Below are 18,537 nucleotides of genomic sequence, written 5' to 3'. Positions count from 1 at the left end.
ATAAGGAACAGAAGGGACTGTGGCAAACTGGAGGGGGCATGCTCTCTCTTGAAGGGGTAACTGCTGGTTGGCTCTAATCAGTTGTTGTCATGTAGGGAAATGGGTTTGACATTGTCAGATTTTCGGATTTTTCAGAAGATGCTGCGATCTATATTTTAATGTTTAATGTCTGTATCTCTCCCTGTTGGCAACTAGATCAAAATTCTAAAGAACACTGTGCGAGCCATAGATAACACATCTGTGGGCAGCATCTGGCTCCTGGGCAGCTGCTTCTTGCTTGAGATTTGTTCTACACTCTGTCTTCCTCTAGAAGAATTTCAGAATTAACTGTACTCTGTGACATGAAATATTTTAAAAGTTAGGGATGTTGAGAAGAAAAAAAAAGGATATTTTAATTTGGGCTAAATCTTGGGAGATACTGATGATCTCAGCTCACACGGTCTGTCAGCAGGGCTCAGGTGATGGGCTGAGGCTGAGCTCTGTGGAAATAAACTTAACCTAATTTAGAGCAGATAGCAGGAAGTGCTTTCATCTTAAAATAGACCATTCCAGACCATGATAGTCTGAGACACTTGAGGTAGACAGAAATCAAGGCTCTCTCCACCTTGTTTCCCCCTGAGCTTAGAGATCAAGAGTCCATAAACCTTTTAAAGAATGAGTGGATGAGTGTATATTTTATTTATGAACCCATATGCAATTAGAGAAAGTATTCTTAGAGGTTCATAATAGCATCTTTGATTTGATTTTGTTTTTGAGCCTTAAATGGAACTTATCCTCAAACTTCGAATTTTTTTCATGAGGTGCTTTTGAAGTGAAAGGTGTCATGCAATTAATTTCTTTGGTGTTGTATTCAGCAACATTTGTCTGTTTCTGTGCTCAGTTTAATCTAATTAATAATTTATCCTTCTTAGGATTGTACATCACAACTGTATAAGAAAGCAGGTGTTTTTAAGAGTTTACCAGAAAGCTTAATGATTGAACCTATCTTGGCTTCATAATAGTATTTGAAATAGTAAAATCTTAACTTTGACCTTATTTCCTGTAATGCATTTATAGGTAGGTGGAAAAGCTTAGAAATGGTTACCTTGGAGTCAGTCATGGGAAATAGAAGGCATTATTGCATTATTGATTGCTGAATAAAGTTGATCTCTTTGCTTTTTCTCAGGGATTCATTTTACAGAACTAAAAAAAAAAAATTCCGGATAGTCGAGAATTAGGAGACTACAACCCAAAAAAGCCCAAGTGTCAAAACAAGTACCTAAAAATATATCAGGAGAATTAAACACAGCTGGGGGTGGGGGGTTTGTGAGTGACTCAGTAGAACAAGTAGGAATCATGAGGCTTAGGAGGACATGACAGCCATGGGAACTCGCCTTGGCTTACCTTGTCAACTGGGCCTGCCTCATCTGTGAAATGAACATCACCCTATGTGCTGCAGCTAGCTATAAGGGCAAAATTGTTCCAGGAAACCATCCTGCTCTTTGTAAACACGGGTAAAGGGAGTAATTCCCAAATAAAGTATTGGGCCTAGGTTGCTAATGACGATTTAATCATCGTTAAGAAGATGTGTACTGGTGAAAGAATTATGCTGTTACCATTTTGATGGTCTCTGAAATTCCTCTTTGATTTAATAAGTTCTGTGGAATTGTACATAATGCCTCTTGTCTGGTGTGGTCTTGGAGTAACCAACATCCACCTGTTTCCTTACTTCTTAGACAACACAGACTGATGGTGATGGACTTGTATTCCTTTTGACAGTCTAGCTTCTCTGTTGAGTGTTTGAAAAATAGATAGAGAATTATATTTATTTCTTGTTCTAATAGGGTCAAAACTCCAACCAGTCCTTATTTTGATCTCCTGTATTTCCTATCACTCTTTGGGTTGACTGGTTGGTCCTTCTATTACACATAGTGTTGGCTGTCACTCATGCACCTTATTTTATTTTATTTTATTTTTTTATTTTATTTTTAGATTTTAATTATTTGAGAAAGAGAAAGCAGAGTAAGAGAGAGACCTTTGTCTCCCCCCCACCCCAACCTCCGCTCCTGCTCTCTCTCTTACTCTGCTCTCTCTCTTTCATGCACCTAATTTTAGATGGCAGCTGGGCTGGAAGGTCTAAGAGGCCTGTGTCACTAGTCTGGTGTCTTTCTTGGTGCTGGCTCTTAGCTGGAATACTTTGGCTCTCCTTCTTGTAGCCTCTCTTTATGTGGTATCTTATCTTCTGAGATTTTTCTATGTGACTTCTCTTTCCAGTAAGATAGCTTGGACCTTAAATCTCTGTTTTTTAAGGCCACTGGGCTTCTTCAGAGCTAGGCTCACAGCTGGAACAGAGCCACTTCTGCAGCATCTGCTGGTCCAAGGAGTCACAGGGCAAGTCTAGATTCAGGTAGAAGGGAAATAGAATTCACCTCTTTGTGGGAGGTGAGACAAAGGTGTACAGGAAGGGGAGGAATTGGTGGCCATCTTGGAGACTCATGGTGGCCATTAAAAATCATGTTTTAATAAGATGTTTAATAAATGTTAAGTAGAAAAAAAGACATGGCACTGAGATAAAACTTTGAAGAAAAAGAAGAATACAAGACTATATAGAATATAATAACTAATTTTATTGTCTAAAATTATACACACACACACTTCAAAGGGATTGGAAACAACAACATCATCTTATTAACAGATATTGCCTATTGGTGCCAGGATTGGGAGTGCTTTCGTTTTCTTCTGTATGCATATCTGTATTTTAAAAATTTTCTATAATCACCTATCAGTTGCTTTAACAATTAAGGAAACTGATAATTTCTTGGGCCAATTAGAAAGTCTTTAACAAATTTCAAAGATTGGAAACATATATGTTATATTCAGTGATCCCAATGCCAAAAATTAGAACCACTAGCCAAAATTAGAACCAATTAGCCAAAAACTTATAACCACTTTGACACTTAAATATATCTTTTGAATAATCCCTGGCATAGAAAAAAAAATTCAAAAGAACAATAGCAAGCTATTTATAGATGACAAGAGTTCTATACCTAAATCCTGGAATATGCAGCCAATGTGTATGATCCTATGTACATTCATCAGAAAATATGATTTGAAGATAAGTGAACATTTAATACAAAAAGGCAAAGTAAACACAAAGAGAGTAGAAATTATTAGGGATAAAGAGATACTGATGAAATGGAAGATAGAATGTAGTAAAATATATCACTAAAACAAAAACTGTATCTTTAAGACACTAAAAAAGTGGACAAACATTTGTCATATAGTCATCAAGAGACACAGAAAAATACAAACAACATTAGGAATGAGATGGGGACATAACTGGAGATTTTTAAAATTTTAAGGAAAAGTTAAACAAAACAATACCAGGAAGGCTGAAAAATATGGATGGAATGGACTGTTGCTTAAGAAACATTTTAATGAACATTGATAGGAAATAGGTAACAAACCTGAATAGATCATTAACATAGTGAAAAATAAAAAGGTAACCAACAACCAAGCCCATTTAGTTTATGGGTGTGTTCTTCAAAATGTTTCAAGGGTAGAGAAGTCGCTTATTATGCTAACTGTTCCAGAAAATGTGAAAAATGTAAAGTTTCTCAGTCCATTCCATGACACCAACATAAACCGGATACTACACCTAAAAAGAGACCCCAAGGAAACCGGGAGCCATTGTCTACATGTATTGCTCTTTAAATAAACATTGTTTCAAATAAGTTACTATATCTCTGTATATAGTATGTTATCTGTGTGTTCTGTCTGTGTTTCCAAAATGATCAGACCCGCTTTTTGTCGGTTACTGCAATTTTCCAGCGCCTGGGCCAGCAAGGCTGTTAAAATCACCAAAGAGGAAATCTGTGTGGATATACATTTTATTTTGGATTGGGACCTCCAGCCTAGCTAGAGACCTCAGAAATGTCTGTCGCTAGACACAGGAGAAGACAGGGAAGGACAAGTTAGATTTCATCACTTCCAGGAGGACAACTCTACCAGTGGTGGCTCTGCTGGAACCTAGATTCCTAGATTCTAAGCGTAGACAATATAACAAATTCATTTAGCTGTTGGAGTTATAGAAGGGAAAAATATATTTTCTTATGTTCAATAGCGATGAACACCTATATTAAGAAAAAAGAAAGATCTCACATAAACAACCTAACTTTACACCTTGAGGGACTAGAGAAAGAAGAATAAACTAAGCCCAAAGTTAGTACAAGTACGAAAATAACAAAGATCACAGCAGAAATAAATGAAATAGAGACTAAAAAGACAATAGAAAAGATCTTTATTATAGAAAATTTCACACATGCAAATAAACAAAAGGAAGAAATGAAAACCCCTTGGAATCCCACCACTATTAACATTTTGATGTGTGCTCTACCAGTTTTCTCAGGAAGTTGGTGTGTGTGTATGTGTGTTTTATAATGTAAGCCATAAAAATGTTTTGTAGTCTGTTCCCCCAACCCTGCCCTGACTAGTATGTCATGAATATCTTTCCATCTCATTAACTATTCATGTTATGTTCACATTATTCTATCTACTCTCTGTCTCTGTTATCATTTATGTAACTGAAGCCTATTGTTGGAACTGTTGATTTGCCTTTTCTACAGAACAGATTATCATGCAAAAATTTTAGATACAAAATGATTTTTGTATATTTTCAAGTAAAACAAAATAAAGCTCTGAGCAACATAAACATTTGAGACTAAGTTCCTTAGTTAGAAACAGTAGTATAATTCTTTGTAGGGACTTTTTAGGGAAAGGAGGGGCCTTTAGGGAAAATATTTCTTTATACTGTATATGAGGACTCTTTAGGGTATAAATCCCAAGTAGAGTTGAATGTAATGAAAAAAGAAACTTATGAACGAATGTATCCATTGTCTGTTCCTGCAGTAGCGCTGTGGAACATCTGGTTGCAAAACACCAGGGACATAGTAAGAAGTATTTGTTTAGTCCGTTAGTGTATGGGGCTCGTTGGATGTCTGCTGGACTTGCTCGTGTGTCTATGGTCAGCTGCTGGTTGGCTAGACAGCTCTGCTGATCTTGACTGGGCTTGCTCAAATGTGTTGGGCTTGGCTGGCTGTTGGCTAGGACACCTTGACTCTATTTCATATTTTGTATCTTCCAGCAAGCTAGACTGGGCATATTCTAATTACTATTGCAGAGGAAAATGAGCAAGAGAGTAGATACACAAGGGCTACTTTAGGCCTTTGCTTCCTTCACATGTACTACTACCTTATTGGCCGATGCAAATCATATGAGTGAACTTGGAGTCAGATTGGGAGGGCACTGCCAAGGACACAGGTGCAGGAAGTAGTAAAGAATTGGGGCCATTAATTCAGTCAGTCTACCTGGCATGTGTAACTAAAATGGCCTGGGGTAGATGTATCTTCAATGATTGCTGGATCCAGGGTATCAAGTGATGTCGGTTGGTTTGATTTCATACTATCTAAAGTTTGGCTCTGGGGCACCTGGGTGGCTCAGTCGGTTAAGCCATCACCTTTGGCTCAGGTCATGATCCCAGGGTCCTGGGATCCAGTCCTGAGTTGGGCTCCCTGCTCAGCGGGGAGTCTGCTTCTCCCTTTCCTTCTGCCTGCCACTCTCCTTGCTTGTGCTCTCTTTCTCTGTCAAATAAATAAATAAAATCTTAAAAAAAAAATTTGGCTCTGCTTTCCTTTGCATTAGCTTCACTCCCAAGGCTGCCATTTCCATATGGTAGTCCTCAGAAGCTCCATCTCAAAAGCAAGCAATTCTAGCTGAAAAAGAGCTTATCTTTCCCAATTGTTCCAGCTAAAGCATGGTATAAATCTCTTTGGGCCTATGTGGGTCACATGCCTATCCCTAACCTAAGGTCATTCAGCTAGTCAGTGTTAGAGTAGAAATTTGAACCTTGGTTTGCCCTTCTCCAAAATCTGTGGTCTTAGTGTCTGAAAGGTGAAGAAAAAGTACACTAAACATATCCTCAGAGGAAGAGCAGGCGGCCGTGATGAACCACAATGAGGCCATTTGGTTCCTAACACTGAAGGGATAATCACAACCCTGTAGCCCAGCTACATAAAATTCTGCAACAAAGTACTTGAGTGACCATGACAGGGAGCTTCTAATACTTTTCTCCAGGGGGTATGGGACCAGGAACTCTAACATGGTGTACGGTTCCCTTGTGCCATTTCTCTTCAGGTGTGGATTAGTGTGGAGTAAATATTTAGGCCAACCAAAATGGAAAAGAAGTCCCAAAACACCAGCCTGAAGGAAGTGTGTGAAGGGAGAAGATGACAGAACTACCATTTTCTCTGGGAATAGCATTTAGGATCTGGCTAGATGTATAGGAATCTCGATGGTCGAGCCACCTTTTTTTCTTCTAGCTCCAAAATGACCGATAGGTTCCAACTCCTGAGTCAATGCGAGTCAACAGTATTATTTTGAGAAGAGTTCCTACCTTAGCGGAAATGAGGACTGTGGTGGAGTTGTGATGTCTGGAATGTTACAGGAGGGGGAGGTAACAACATGCTTGAATGTTATTTGACATCCTAGGAAGCAAAAGCTTCTCAGGGCCACTATCAAGCCACTTGTGTATGGGGGTCATGCCCCTAGGATGGAGTATTTTATAGCTAAGTTCGCTATGATGAGGAATTCTATGGTGAAATTTTCTGGAGGTCCCAGCTGTCACTTAGCACAAACCAAAATGCAGAGCTTCATTTTCCTGAGGAAAAATGAGCTGCTTCTTTGCTCTGAGAACTTTTGAGCTTGCTTGGGAGCAGGTTGGGGAAAATACACAAAATGTTTACATGTAGTAAGTAAAGTTTGGGGCTACTTTTTTAAAAAATGAATATGGGTGTGACTATTGTTCATGTATTTATCATCATCATCATTGATCTATCAATATATTTTAAAAAATATAGTCAGAATTCTAAGGAAGTTTGTTTTTGATTATCTTTTTTTTTCTTTTCTCATTTTTCAGATCTCTGGAATCATTTTCTGGTACAGACTGTGAAAAGATGCATTGAAAATTCTCCCAATAGTGGAAATACTGACTTAACCCCCAACTTAGTATAGCATTCCTTCTCTTCAGTAGCACCTCATAATAGAAGAAAAATGTATGGAAGTGCAAGAACAATCACCAATCTGGAAGGTAGTCCTTCCAGATCTCCTCGTTTGCCAAGGTCTCCTCGTTTGGGCCACAGAAGAACAAGCAGTGGGGGAGGTGGAGGAACAGGCAAGACACTGTCTATGGAGAATATCCAGTCCCTTAATGCAGCCTATGCTACGTCTGGACCTATGTATCTGAGTGATCATGAGGGGGTGGCTTCGACAACTTACCCAAAGGGCACCATGACTCTGGGAAGGGCCACAAATCGAGCTGTATATGGAGGCCGAGTCACAGCCATGGGGAGTAGTCCCAATATTGCTTCTGCTGGACTTTCCCACACAGATGTTCTTTCATACACGGATCAACATGGTGGTCTGACTAGCTCATCCCATCATCACCACCACCAGGTCCCTTCCATGTTGAGGCAGGTAAGGGATAGCACAATGTTAGACCTTCAAGCCCAGCTCAAGGAACTTCAGAGAGAGAATGACCTCCTCCGGAAAGAACTAGACATCAAGGACAGCAAGTTAGGATCTTCCATGAATAGTATCAAGACCTTCTGGAGTCCTGAGCTCAAAAAGGAGAGAGTCTTGAGGAAAGAAGAGGCAGCCCGAATGTCTGTCCTCAAGGAGCAGATGAGGGTTTCCCATGAAGAAAATCAGGTAGGTTATGACTCATCTCAGTGTTTTTCAGCCTTGGCTTGTCACCACGACCTGAGCAGAATAAAGTTTGGCATCATCAAGAAAGCTATGGTTTAGTACGTGTTTGACTTGGAGACTACAAAAGTTCATGAGCAATACGAAATTATAACTTGTGATCTTATTTTACAATAACTTTTTCAAACTGTTTCAGAAGAGGGGGAATCATTCTTTATTGCCTAACTTTTATACTTGGTTATTTTTTTTTTCTTTTTCAGCAGTAACAGCAGCATCTCAGATGTACTTCCCTCTGCATCGAAGAGGAAAATGTTAATTTTTCCAAGAGTAGACACTTTAACAGCAACATTTAGAGAGCCATATTTGACTGGTGAATTTATTTGTTTTTGAAGTCACAGCAACTTTATTTCTTTCTAAAACGAGTGGAATTTATTCTCTAAACAACAAACCAAATAACATGAATTAACACTGGGTGGAATGGGTTGATGTCATGTTGGAGAAACACAAAAAGTTGCAACCTGGTCTTTCCTTTATCCATTCATATTAAATAAGCGTGTACTATGTGCAAGGCACCTTCTTACTCCTCTGATCTATCATCCATGTTATAGCAAGATTGGTTTTCCCAGTGTCTACTTGCAGTTATACCATTTCTCTGCTTTAAAGCCCTCAATAATTACTTACTGCCTTCAGAGTGAATTCTGCCTCTTTGGCTGAGCCGACAGCACCTTCATTGGGAAGGCCTGAGCCAGCCTTTCCAGCCTTATCTCATACCCCCTCCCTGCGCATCTCCTATGCTACCTGCACTCCCACTTGGTAATTCCTGCACGTACTGAGGGTTTCCCCCCTTCAGTCCTTTGCTCTTTCTGTTCCCTTTCCCTAGTGGCCTTCTCAGCACCCCCTTTCCCTGCCTCTTCCCTTTCAGAGTTGGCCAGTCTCCATTTCTAAATCCTACCTGTTCTGTGGGGCTCATTTATCTGCTGCTGTTTTCATAAGGGCTTTGGAGTCTGAGATGCCTGGGTTTAAATCCCAGCTTCACCTCTTATGAGTAGTGAGATAAGTGCTATGAAATGGGGAATAGAGAGTGCTGTGCCATTTGGAGGAAAAATTTCCAGAGGTCATTTAACTTTCTGTAGAAATTAGAGATAATTCTAACTTGGCTGAACTAGCAATTCTTTGATATTTGGTCTTGATGTTGGCCTCACAAAGCTCTCTGCCTATCTTGGGGTTATCTGCGGCCCTCCTCTCTGTTTCCCTAGTTACCACCCCTTGGAGTCCAAGTATCTTTAGAAGTACTTCTGATCTGTATGAGAATCTGCTTTTCGTTCTGCTTCTGTGTGTAGAAAGCAATCACCTTATCCTTTGACTATCTGACAGAGCCTTTGCTGGTTTTCAGATGTGGAAATGTGATTTTTAGTTGGAACAGAAAGTTTTGTTCTTCAGTCCTAAATCAAATTAATGCTCTTCACTATCATTTGCTTTTTTCCCTTGACTTTGCTGGTTCATGATGTCCTTGTGAACCTGTTACTGCTATGTGTATTTCCCTAGTTCTGTGCTGGTTTTCTTTTTTAGTTGTTTTGGAGAATGGTTACAGCCGTTTAGGAATGATGCAAGTAGCGACAAAAAAGTTTGAAAGCCATTCTTTAAACTGTCAGCTCCAAAATTACTTTTATCTTATGTTGCTATCATTAAATTCTTTTTTGAGCACAGACTCTCACTTATACATGTATATTTACTTATAAATTACATGATGTGCTATTATGTCAATGTATTATGTGTCTTTTCTGAATTCACACAGAATTAAATATGGAAGTGACAAAATAAAATAAATAGTATATTAAGGTATATTTTAATGACACACAAAACCTTCTTGCTGTTGTAAAAACATTTAAAACCCCTTGTCTATTTCATAAGGGTTAGTTCAGTTTAAAGTAGGAAATACCCATAATTCTACTTAACTGTCTCATGTTGCCATAAGCCAGAAATAAGGGAATACTTGAGGGTGCTCCCAGTACCCCTTCCTAGTTCTGGAAAATACTATGATCACAGGCTACCTTGGGTACTATGGGTGCCCTGTGACCATGTGACATATGACCCAGTAAAGGTCCAGTATTAATCTGTGTATTAAATATAAGTAAAATGTAATTATTTTCTTTTTTAGGTTAAAAATGTAAAAGGTGGAAGAAGCATGGAGAGTTTGAAAAGTCAATTTACTTGCAGTATGAGGTAGTATTACAATAGAAAGGTTGACAAAAAGCAAGTTATATTGTAAACATTTGAAGCGCCTCTCCTTCTCCTGTGGGAGTTATGTCAGGATCTGTTCTAGGGGTATATGTGTACCTGTTGGTCAAGGTAGGGTAGAGCCTGCTGCAGCAGTCACATCTCAGTGGCTTAGCTCATCAAGATTCCTTTCTTATTCACCAGAAGTAGGTCAGGTGACTCTCCAGGGCAGCCCTCCTCCAGCAGTGACTCAGGATCCGGGCTTTCTGCATCTTGGCACAAGGCTTCAGGAATTGCCACACCAGAGGAAGGGGGTGTGTGGAGGTGGCATGTTGGCTCCTCAATTCCTTGGGCTGGAAATGACACAATTGTAAGGGGTTGGGAGGTATAGTATAGTCCTCTCCTCTTTCCAGGAAGGAGAGTAAGATATGAAGGAGCGCTAGAAAGTTCTACCAGTGGGGTTTTTGTGTTTGTCAAAAAGTGGAGCTAGATGGAATAAAGCCTGGGGAACAATCCAGACTCCTGCTGTTGCTGCTGTTTCTATTATTACTGCTTCTGCTACCAATAGGCATGTGTTGGGGGCTTACTATATGCCAGGCATTGTCCTTGGAGCTTTGTGTACATTTTCTTATTTACTGTTTGCATCAGTCACCTGGGGTAGGTGCTAGACTTTTTCTTGTTTTACGGATGAAAAATTAATGTAGAGAGAATAAGCAGCTTGCCCGAATTCACACAGCTAGTTAATGAGAGAGCTGGGCTTTAAGGCTTTGGTCTAGTTCATGCCAATGTCTAGGACTTAAATTTATGTTCACTAACTCCTTATAGGATCACTGAGCTGTGAATGTAATCTTAGTATAATGGGAAGATCATAGATGAAAAAAATGACTAGTTCTGATAAAATGATTAAGAATGTGATTTAGTTTAGTTGGGATTTTTATTCTTAATTAGGAATTTATTTCTTTTTCCCAGAAGTGGCTTTTTGTGCTGTTTAGAGTTTCTACCATTTACCATAACTGACTATAATTTCCCTTTAGAGGAAAAAATCATGGAAAAGTTTTCTATATGGAAGAAAATAATCTAAAGGAGATGAGGGACATTTAACTGTGGTTTCTTATGCACAACAACCAGAGACTGCATCGACAAATGTACCAGTGTGTATGTGGATAATTAGAAGTTCCCTAACCTAAATCCAGGTGATCTAGAACAATTTGTACTTTGTGAATACAAATAGGAAGCAGATCCATCATAGGGTGGAGGTCAAGAAGTTCACATGCTCTTGTATATGAAATTCATGGTTCTGTGTATTTAATGCTCACTAATACAAACCTTTCACCCTTATGTGAAAGAGTGTTGAAGAGGGCAACCACTCATCAATTCTTTTGCAGTATATTTTGAAGTTGTAGTGATTCTGTCCAAGGGAGCTGAACCCAACTCCAAATCTAAGGGAGGATATTGAACCCCTTTCCTGTGTTATAGGAAGTGTAGGACTATTTGGAACCTTGGAGGCAATCAGTAGGGGGCTATGACCAAATTTCTTATGTGCAAAGAATAGATACTCAGATTCCTGGATGGATATTCCAGACTCCCCACTCCCATCCCCCAGATTCTCTCCAAGGCTCTACTTCTCAGCCATATAGATCTACATGAATAGAAATACATTTGGGGCCACTGGATGCATGGATGCACAGTTACCCTTATGTTACCACTTGTGCTTTTTGCTTCATGATGTACTTTCTTGAATGGAAGAAGAGGGTGGTGAAATATTATAGACAGCTAATTCTTTGGAATGGTGTGAACCCATAGCCCACGTTCTCAATGTCACACCTGTGACATTGGGGAGAGGTGAGAAGAAAAGATTCGGAGTGGATGTTTGGCTGCCAAGAGGCAGCCCCCTTATTATTTGTAATAGCCTATGGAGTTGGGGTGGATGTTGGGGGCAGGAGAATGCAACTACTGGAAAGTGAAGTGACCTAATTTCCTCTAAAAGTTTATAGGATTGTCTTTTCTTTATAGCTCCATTCTATTTACCTGCATGATAGAGATCAGAGAGGGAAAACATGGTAGAGAAGAAATTTTCAGAAAGTTCACAAGGACTTATGTCTTGCAGTTTGATGCATATAAGTTATTGACTTTTCATATTTCTGGATTTTTTGGGTAATTATTAACTTTATATTTCGAATAGATAACTTTTTCCAAATTTGATGTGTATTAAGCAGTTTGAGACATTTTCCTAACTTGTGCATGGCTAGCCAAGGATCTGCATGAATATAAATAGCATCACACACTGGGAGATTGTACTCGATCTAATATTTACCCATCTTGTGCATGCAGAAGTGGGACAAGGTCACTGGGAAACGTAACCTAAGAAGTGTAAGTAAACCTGCCTGGGGAGTTTTATGGCTTTGAAGCAATGGTTATGTGATCATTTCTATTTCTGGCTTAACACAATAGGAAATAATCTACTCTAAATCAATATTAGTACGGTTTTTTGATGAGTTTTTTAGCTAGTTTCAATGTATGATTTATTGGTTCTCATTTTGAGCCTGTAACTTGAACAGGTTGAGATGGGTCACATTTCTATGTTTCTTTTATCATTGTTTTTTGTTTTATTTGATTAATGCTAGGGCCATTTCAACAGGGGTCATTAAAATCTGTTCTAAAATACTCATGTCACTGGGAGTGTCCAGATATGAAGAGCTGTACCAGTTGGAAGTGGGTGATAGAATTCATTCTGTCTCCTGTGAGGAAGGTGGCAAGGTAGCTATGATGTGAAGAGGGTGTCCACTAACTGTTAAATGAAGCTGCCGTCACCTTGAGTACTGGGTGTTTGTGAAATCAATGGCTCAGCCTTGGAGTGTCCAGATCCATCCAGTTTGTCGATGGGACTTAAGTATATTCACTACTCAGATAGACCTGTTTTATCCCTGTGCCTTCTTTCAGACTCCATTCCTTCTGCTGCTCTGAATCGGAGATCATGGATCCCTCAATGTCAGTTTTCCAGAGTGTTTCCAGGGAAACGACACTTTCCAGAGGGGATTTTCCAGTTAAATAAACTTGAGACATGACATACTAGATACCCCTATCCTGGAAATCCATAATGCGTATATTATGGGTTGAATTATGTTCCCCCCAAAAAGATATGTTGGAATCTTAATCCCCTATAACTCAGCATGTGATTTTATTTGGAGATAAGGTCTTTTTAGAGGTAATCAAGTTAAAATGAGGTCATTTGGGTGGGAGCTAACCCAATATGTCTGATGTCCTTATCAAAAGGGGAAATTTGGACACAGACATAAACATGTACAGAGAGAAGACCATGTGAAGAAACAGGGAGAAGATGGCTATCTACAATCCAAGGAAAGATGCCTGGATTCTTCGCTCACAGTCCTCAGAAGGAAGCAACCCTGGGGACACCTTGATCTTGATCTTCTAGTCTCCAGAACTGTGAGACAATAAATTTCTGTTGTTTAAGCCACCCATTTTGTGATACTTTGTTATGGCAGCCCTAACAGACTCATAAAACATATTAGCATGTGAAATAAAATGCTCTAACTCTTGCAGTTAAAAAAAATTTATTAAGGGGGCCCCTGGGTGGCTCAGTTGGTCGAGCAGTTGTGTGTCCAGCTCTTGATTTCGGCTCAGGTCCTGATCTTGGGGTCGTGAGATTGAACCCCACATCAGGCTCCATGCTCAGTGGGGAGTCTGCTTGAGATTCTTTCTCTGCCCCATCCCCCCTAAAATAAATTTTAAAAAAGGAAAAAAAAAATTATTAAGTTTGCTTAACCCCGGCAAAGACCATGAAACTTTACCTTAAACCAAGCATCTGTATATTGAGCAGCTATTGCTGCAGTGATGCTGTGTAACAAGCCATTCTGAAACCTATTGGCTTAAAAAGATAAGCATTTACCTCTTCCTTATGTATCCGCAGATTGGGCGCAACTTAGTTGGGCAGGGCTGGAGTTGGGACACCAGGCTCTAGGCTGAAAGTTGGCTTCAAATATGTTCTACATGTGTCCACATTCTCCTTGGGACAAAAGCTATTCAAGAATTCATCTTATGGTGGATCATAGATGCCAAGAGTCCAGCCAAACCACACAGACACTTTTAAAGCCTCTGCTTGTATCAAGTCAACTAACATTGTATTGCCTGAAGCATGTTACATGGCCAAGCCCAAAGTCAGTAGGATCAGGGGAATGTACTCCCTGCCAAGTCATATATGTGTGTGTGTATATATATATATATATATATATATATATATGTATATAGTATATGTATGTTATTATATATATTGTTTAATATATATTTTAAATAATCTTATTTGTCATTACTATAAACATTCTTCGAACTAAGGGAATAAAGGGCACACTTTGGAGAAGACTGCTTCAGGAGTAGCTCTGGAAGCAAGATATTAAAATGTGAGAGCTGTGAAGGTAGATGAGCACTTTCAGTGTCATCAAAGGTTCCTTCAGTGGCTGGGCCTTCCAGAGTGTCTTAGTGATCCCTGTTTAATGGCTCAGCATCAGGCTTCTCCCTTTCTGCCTCCTGTAACTGGCCAATGAAACATAATTGGGAGATTCTGGGAAAGCTTTTGTGTACCTGATAAAAAGAGTAAATGTCACCAGCAATGCTCCTTCCCCCTTCTTCCTGTCTTGAGTGTTGATTTGTTGCCTGGAGCTGTGTCAGCTGTGTAGTAACCATGAAAGAAAGGCCATGCCAAGCACAGAAACCATGTCCTGCCATCTCTGAGCACTTGCAACAGCACCCACAGTGGCTGGCCTCCAGACCTCTAGTCATGTGAGAAAATAACCGCTAGCGGTTTAAGTCACTGTTGCTTGGGTTTTTATTACTTGCAGCTCAATACCTTCCTAACCGATAAAATAAAAAATTATTAATGCATAATTATGATTCATAATAATTATCAGTCATAATAACCAGAAAAATAGGTGCATTTCAGTGAGGTGAAATGAGATCTTAAAGGACCTCACACATTAGAATGAAGAAACCTACTTACTAATTGTATTGGGCAACACTCCAAAGTAGTGACGCAAAAGCTCCTCAAAGCCTGTGTAGGTAAGAAAGGGGAACTTATTAGTTCCTGTAATGAAATTGCAGAAAGGCTCAGACGTGGAGCTTGGTTGGGGTTGAGTAGATCCAGTGCCTCAAACTGTAGCAGGATTTGTTCTGTCTCCATTGTTCATCTCTGGTTCTTGATATCTGCCTCTATCTCTGTGTAAGCTTCATTTTTGTCCTTCATGTGGTGGGTGGTCTTGACTGCCAGTACCCCAGGGTCATAAATGAAGTGTTAAGAGATCCCTATGTCTTCACTTCCCATTTGGAAAATTATTAAAGAACTTTGGTCTTCCCTTGGTCATATCCTGCCTCCAGGACTTGGTGAGTGTGTATGGCTGCAGCAAGGGGCAGGTATGTGAGAAGAGGTTACTGTGACTGGTGACCCTTGTAGACTGCAGGCATTGGGAGAGGGGCAGTTCTTTATAGGAACTGAGATGAAGGACAAAGGGATGTTGTAGGACAAAAACAGATGTTCATTGCACTGACTTGAGCTGGCCTTAGTCACCTTCGTTCTTCAAATATCTTAATGGTTCGTAAATCGTATTAAGAGACTGAGGGGTGCCTGGGTGACTCAGTCGGTTAAGTGTCTGACTCTTGATTTCTGCTCAGGTCATAATCTCAGGGTCGTGGGATTGAGCCCTGTGTCAGGCTCCCCACTCAGTGGGGAGTCTGCTTGTGATTCTCTCCCTCTCTCTTCCTCTGCCCCTCCCCCATTGTGTTCTCTCTCTCTCAAGTTAATGAATAAATCTTAAAAAAAAAGAGACCATGGGGCGCCTGGGTGGCACAGCGGTTAAGCATCTGCCTTCGGCTCAGGGCGTGATCCCGGCGTTGTGGGATCGAGCCCCACATAAGGCTCCTCCGCTATGAGCCTGCTTCTTCCTCTCCCACTCCCCCTGCTTGTGTTCCCTATCACTGGCTGTCTCTATCTCTGTTGAATAAATAAATAAAATCTTAAAAAAAAAAAAGAGACCTGAGAAATTAAGAAGTCAATCAAATGTCATATAAGTATATAACTTTTTTCATTCTAACTCTGATTTAAAGTATATGTGTTTATGTATGCTTTCCCAAATGTTACATAGGCACCCAGATTTAGATGGAACCAGATAATATAAACCAGTTTAGTACCACAGCATAATTTGAATTTTAGAAGGACATGTCCTGAATTGTGAGAGGACAACAACAAAAAAAGTTCACCTTCCTCATCTTGAAATAGTCTTCCTCAGCTCTTCAGAGAACTGTAGCTTTTGTCTACCTTTCCAGAAAGGTGGAAAAACTTTGGTCCAGACTTAGGCAATGACCTACTTAGACTGAAACCACAACTTTAGATGGCTTTCATGGGTAGATGAAAATTTCCTTTCCTTTGGTTCTGAAGGTAGATGAGATGGCACAGAGCCAACAGTTGATTTCTTCATTTGCTAGAATGTAGGAGAATGATTTGAAGTGAACTACACACATCTTTGTCACAGATGTCAGCTGGTTTTTGCCTCAGTAATCTCTTGCAGTCAGCCCTAGGATCAGCCATGTGTACTGCATTAGTAGCCTTATAGATTTCTATTCCCAGGTTTTATTTTATGAAAGACTTGGCTAATGGGGGGAGGAATATAAACATTCCTGTATGCTGGACCTTGGGGGATCTAAATGACTTCCATCTTCCGTTTTCTCTCTGGATCACTTTATTTTGGCAATGGGATAGCAAAAGCACACAAGCAACTAAAGAAAACATTTTGGAATATTTCAATGGATAGATTATTTTAGTCTCACTTTTGCCAAGGCACTTTTTTTGAAACCAAGCTCCAAGGAGGGAAGGCAGAGGGACTGGTCACCCTCAAAACATTCACTGCCTAATAAAATTCCCCAGAGACAACATCCTCAGAGGGTTTTAAGAAGCAAGTCTATGTGGACAGGAGAAAAGTTAACGGAGTGATTTTATTGGCCGAAGCAGATGGGGTGGGTTCTGAACCTAGCCTCCTCTGGCCAAAGTGCAATTTCAGTTTCTATAATTAGTTGCAGGTGAAGCTCTTATGTTGTTTTGGAGTCCACTGACATCTGTGTGCAAATTCCCACCACCCCCAGTTGGCATTTGACTCAATAAGTGGTTTTGGCGTTGCAGGAATATAGAAAATTGTAAATCTATTTCACACACACACACACACACTACACATACATAGATAAAGCTGCTCTAAAGGTCAGGTTCTGAAAGCTGTGGAAAGCATTTTCAAAAGTTTGGGAAGTAGGTTTTAGGCAGAGTGTGGGCATGTAGCCAAGAGCTAGGGCAGCTTGACAAACAGAATTCTGGCACGTGCGATTTCTTCTCTGTTGCTCTGTGAAGCCAGCATTTGATTATATCTTGGAAGTGATGCGCAGCCATTTTGTTTTCAGTGGGAACATTCTGGAGAGAAAAAGTACAGCTACTTCCTGTCTTATAAACCCATGGCTGGGCTTGTACTGTCTGGTTTGGCTATGTACACTGCTCAAGTTAACTTACTTGTTCTCAAGTGAGGGCAATTTGCCTCCCAAGGGACATTTGGCAATGTCTGGAGATATTTTTGGTTGTCACTACTGGAAGAGGTGACATCCAGTGGGTAGAGGCCAGGGATGTTGCTAAACAGCTCAAAATGCATAGAGTTGAGACCTAAAAGAATGTCAGTAGCTACAATAATGAGAAACCCAGAGTTAATTGGATGATTACTATATCTTCGTTTTTCTTAATACTTTGCCTACACTCAATTCTTTCACTTTGTGAAGTGATCAAAATATATGTATTTATGCAAAAATATTCATATAAAAGGTAAAACCTGATTCAACATTGTGTGGGAGAGAATTAATTGTGAATGATGTCTTTTTTTTTTTTTTAATATTGACCTGGACTAGTAAGCATGAATCTTCAAGTACCTTGATTCTTTTAGAGGTAGACATTTGGGAAATAGAAATTAATCTTTTAAGGAAATAGACAACCCTTTAAGGAAATGAAACTTTTTTTTTTTAAGGGAGAGAGAAGTGGGGAGGGACAGAAGAAGAGGGAGAGAGAATCTTAATCAGACTCCATGCCCAATGCAGAGCTGGACACAGGGCTCGATCTCACAATCCCGAGATCGTGACCTGAGCTGAAATCAAGAGTTGGACATTTTAACCAACTAAGCCACCGGGCACCCTGAAATCTATTTTTTAAACCATCATTTCTTTATACCTTACTAGCTTTTTATGGTGTTTTTTGACAATGTCTGACATTGATCTTGACAAGGAAAGGGAGAGAGAATAAGCATTTTTGAGCTCCTACTATGTACCAGGAATTTACTAGTTACTTTCCATGTGTGTGAGCTCAACAGCCCTGCAAAACATGTGGCATCCCCATTTTATAGACGAGAAACAAGACAGAGAGATTAAATGGCCTGCTGGAGGTCTCACCATTAGGTAAAGCTGGAATTTGAATCTGAGGTATGCTTAGCTTCAAAAGTGTGTTCTTTCTATTGTCTTAAAGGGAAAAACAACAGATTTGCTTGAAAACCAGGGAAT

General features: G+C 39.8%; 1 protein-coding gene across 1 annotated transcript in view; it reads left to right on the top strand.

Moving 5' to 3' along the window:
* Positions 1 to 18,537, top strand: part of ERC2 (ELKS/RAB6-interacting/CAST family member 2) — a 919,611-nt gene that overhangs the window by 23,305 nt on the left and 877,769 nt on the right. Inside the window, exon 2 of the mRNA XM_034658488.1 lies at positions 6,953 to 7,743. Within this exon, the coding sequence (XP_034514379.1) occupies positions 7,087 to 7,743 (657 nt within the window). The 5' untranslated portion in view covers positions 6,953 to 7,086. The remainder of the gene's footprint in view (positions 1 to 6,952; positions 7,744 to 18,537) is intronic.

The sequence above is a fragment of the Ailuropoda melanoleuca genome, chromosome 4 (assembly GCF_002007445.2).
Source record: "Ailuropoda melanoleuca isolate Jingjing chromosome 4, ASM200744v2, whole genome shotgun sequence".
Taxonomy (NCBI): domain Eukaryota; kingdom Metazoa; phylum Chordata; class Mammalia; order Carnivora; family Ursidae; genus Ailuropoda; species Ailuropoda melanoleuca.
This window is presented reverse-complemented; position numbering and strand designations above follow the sequence as displayed.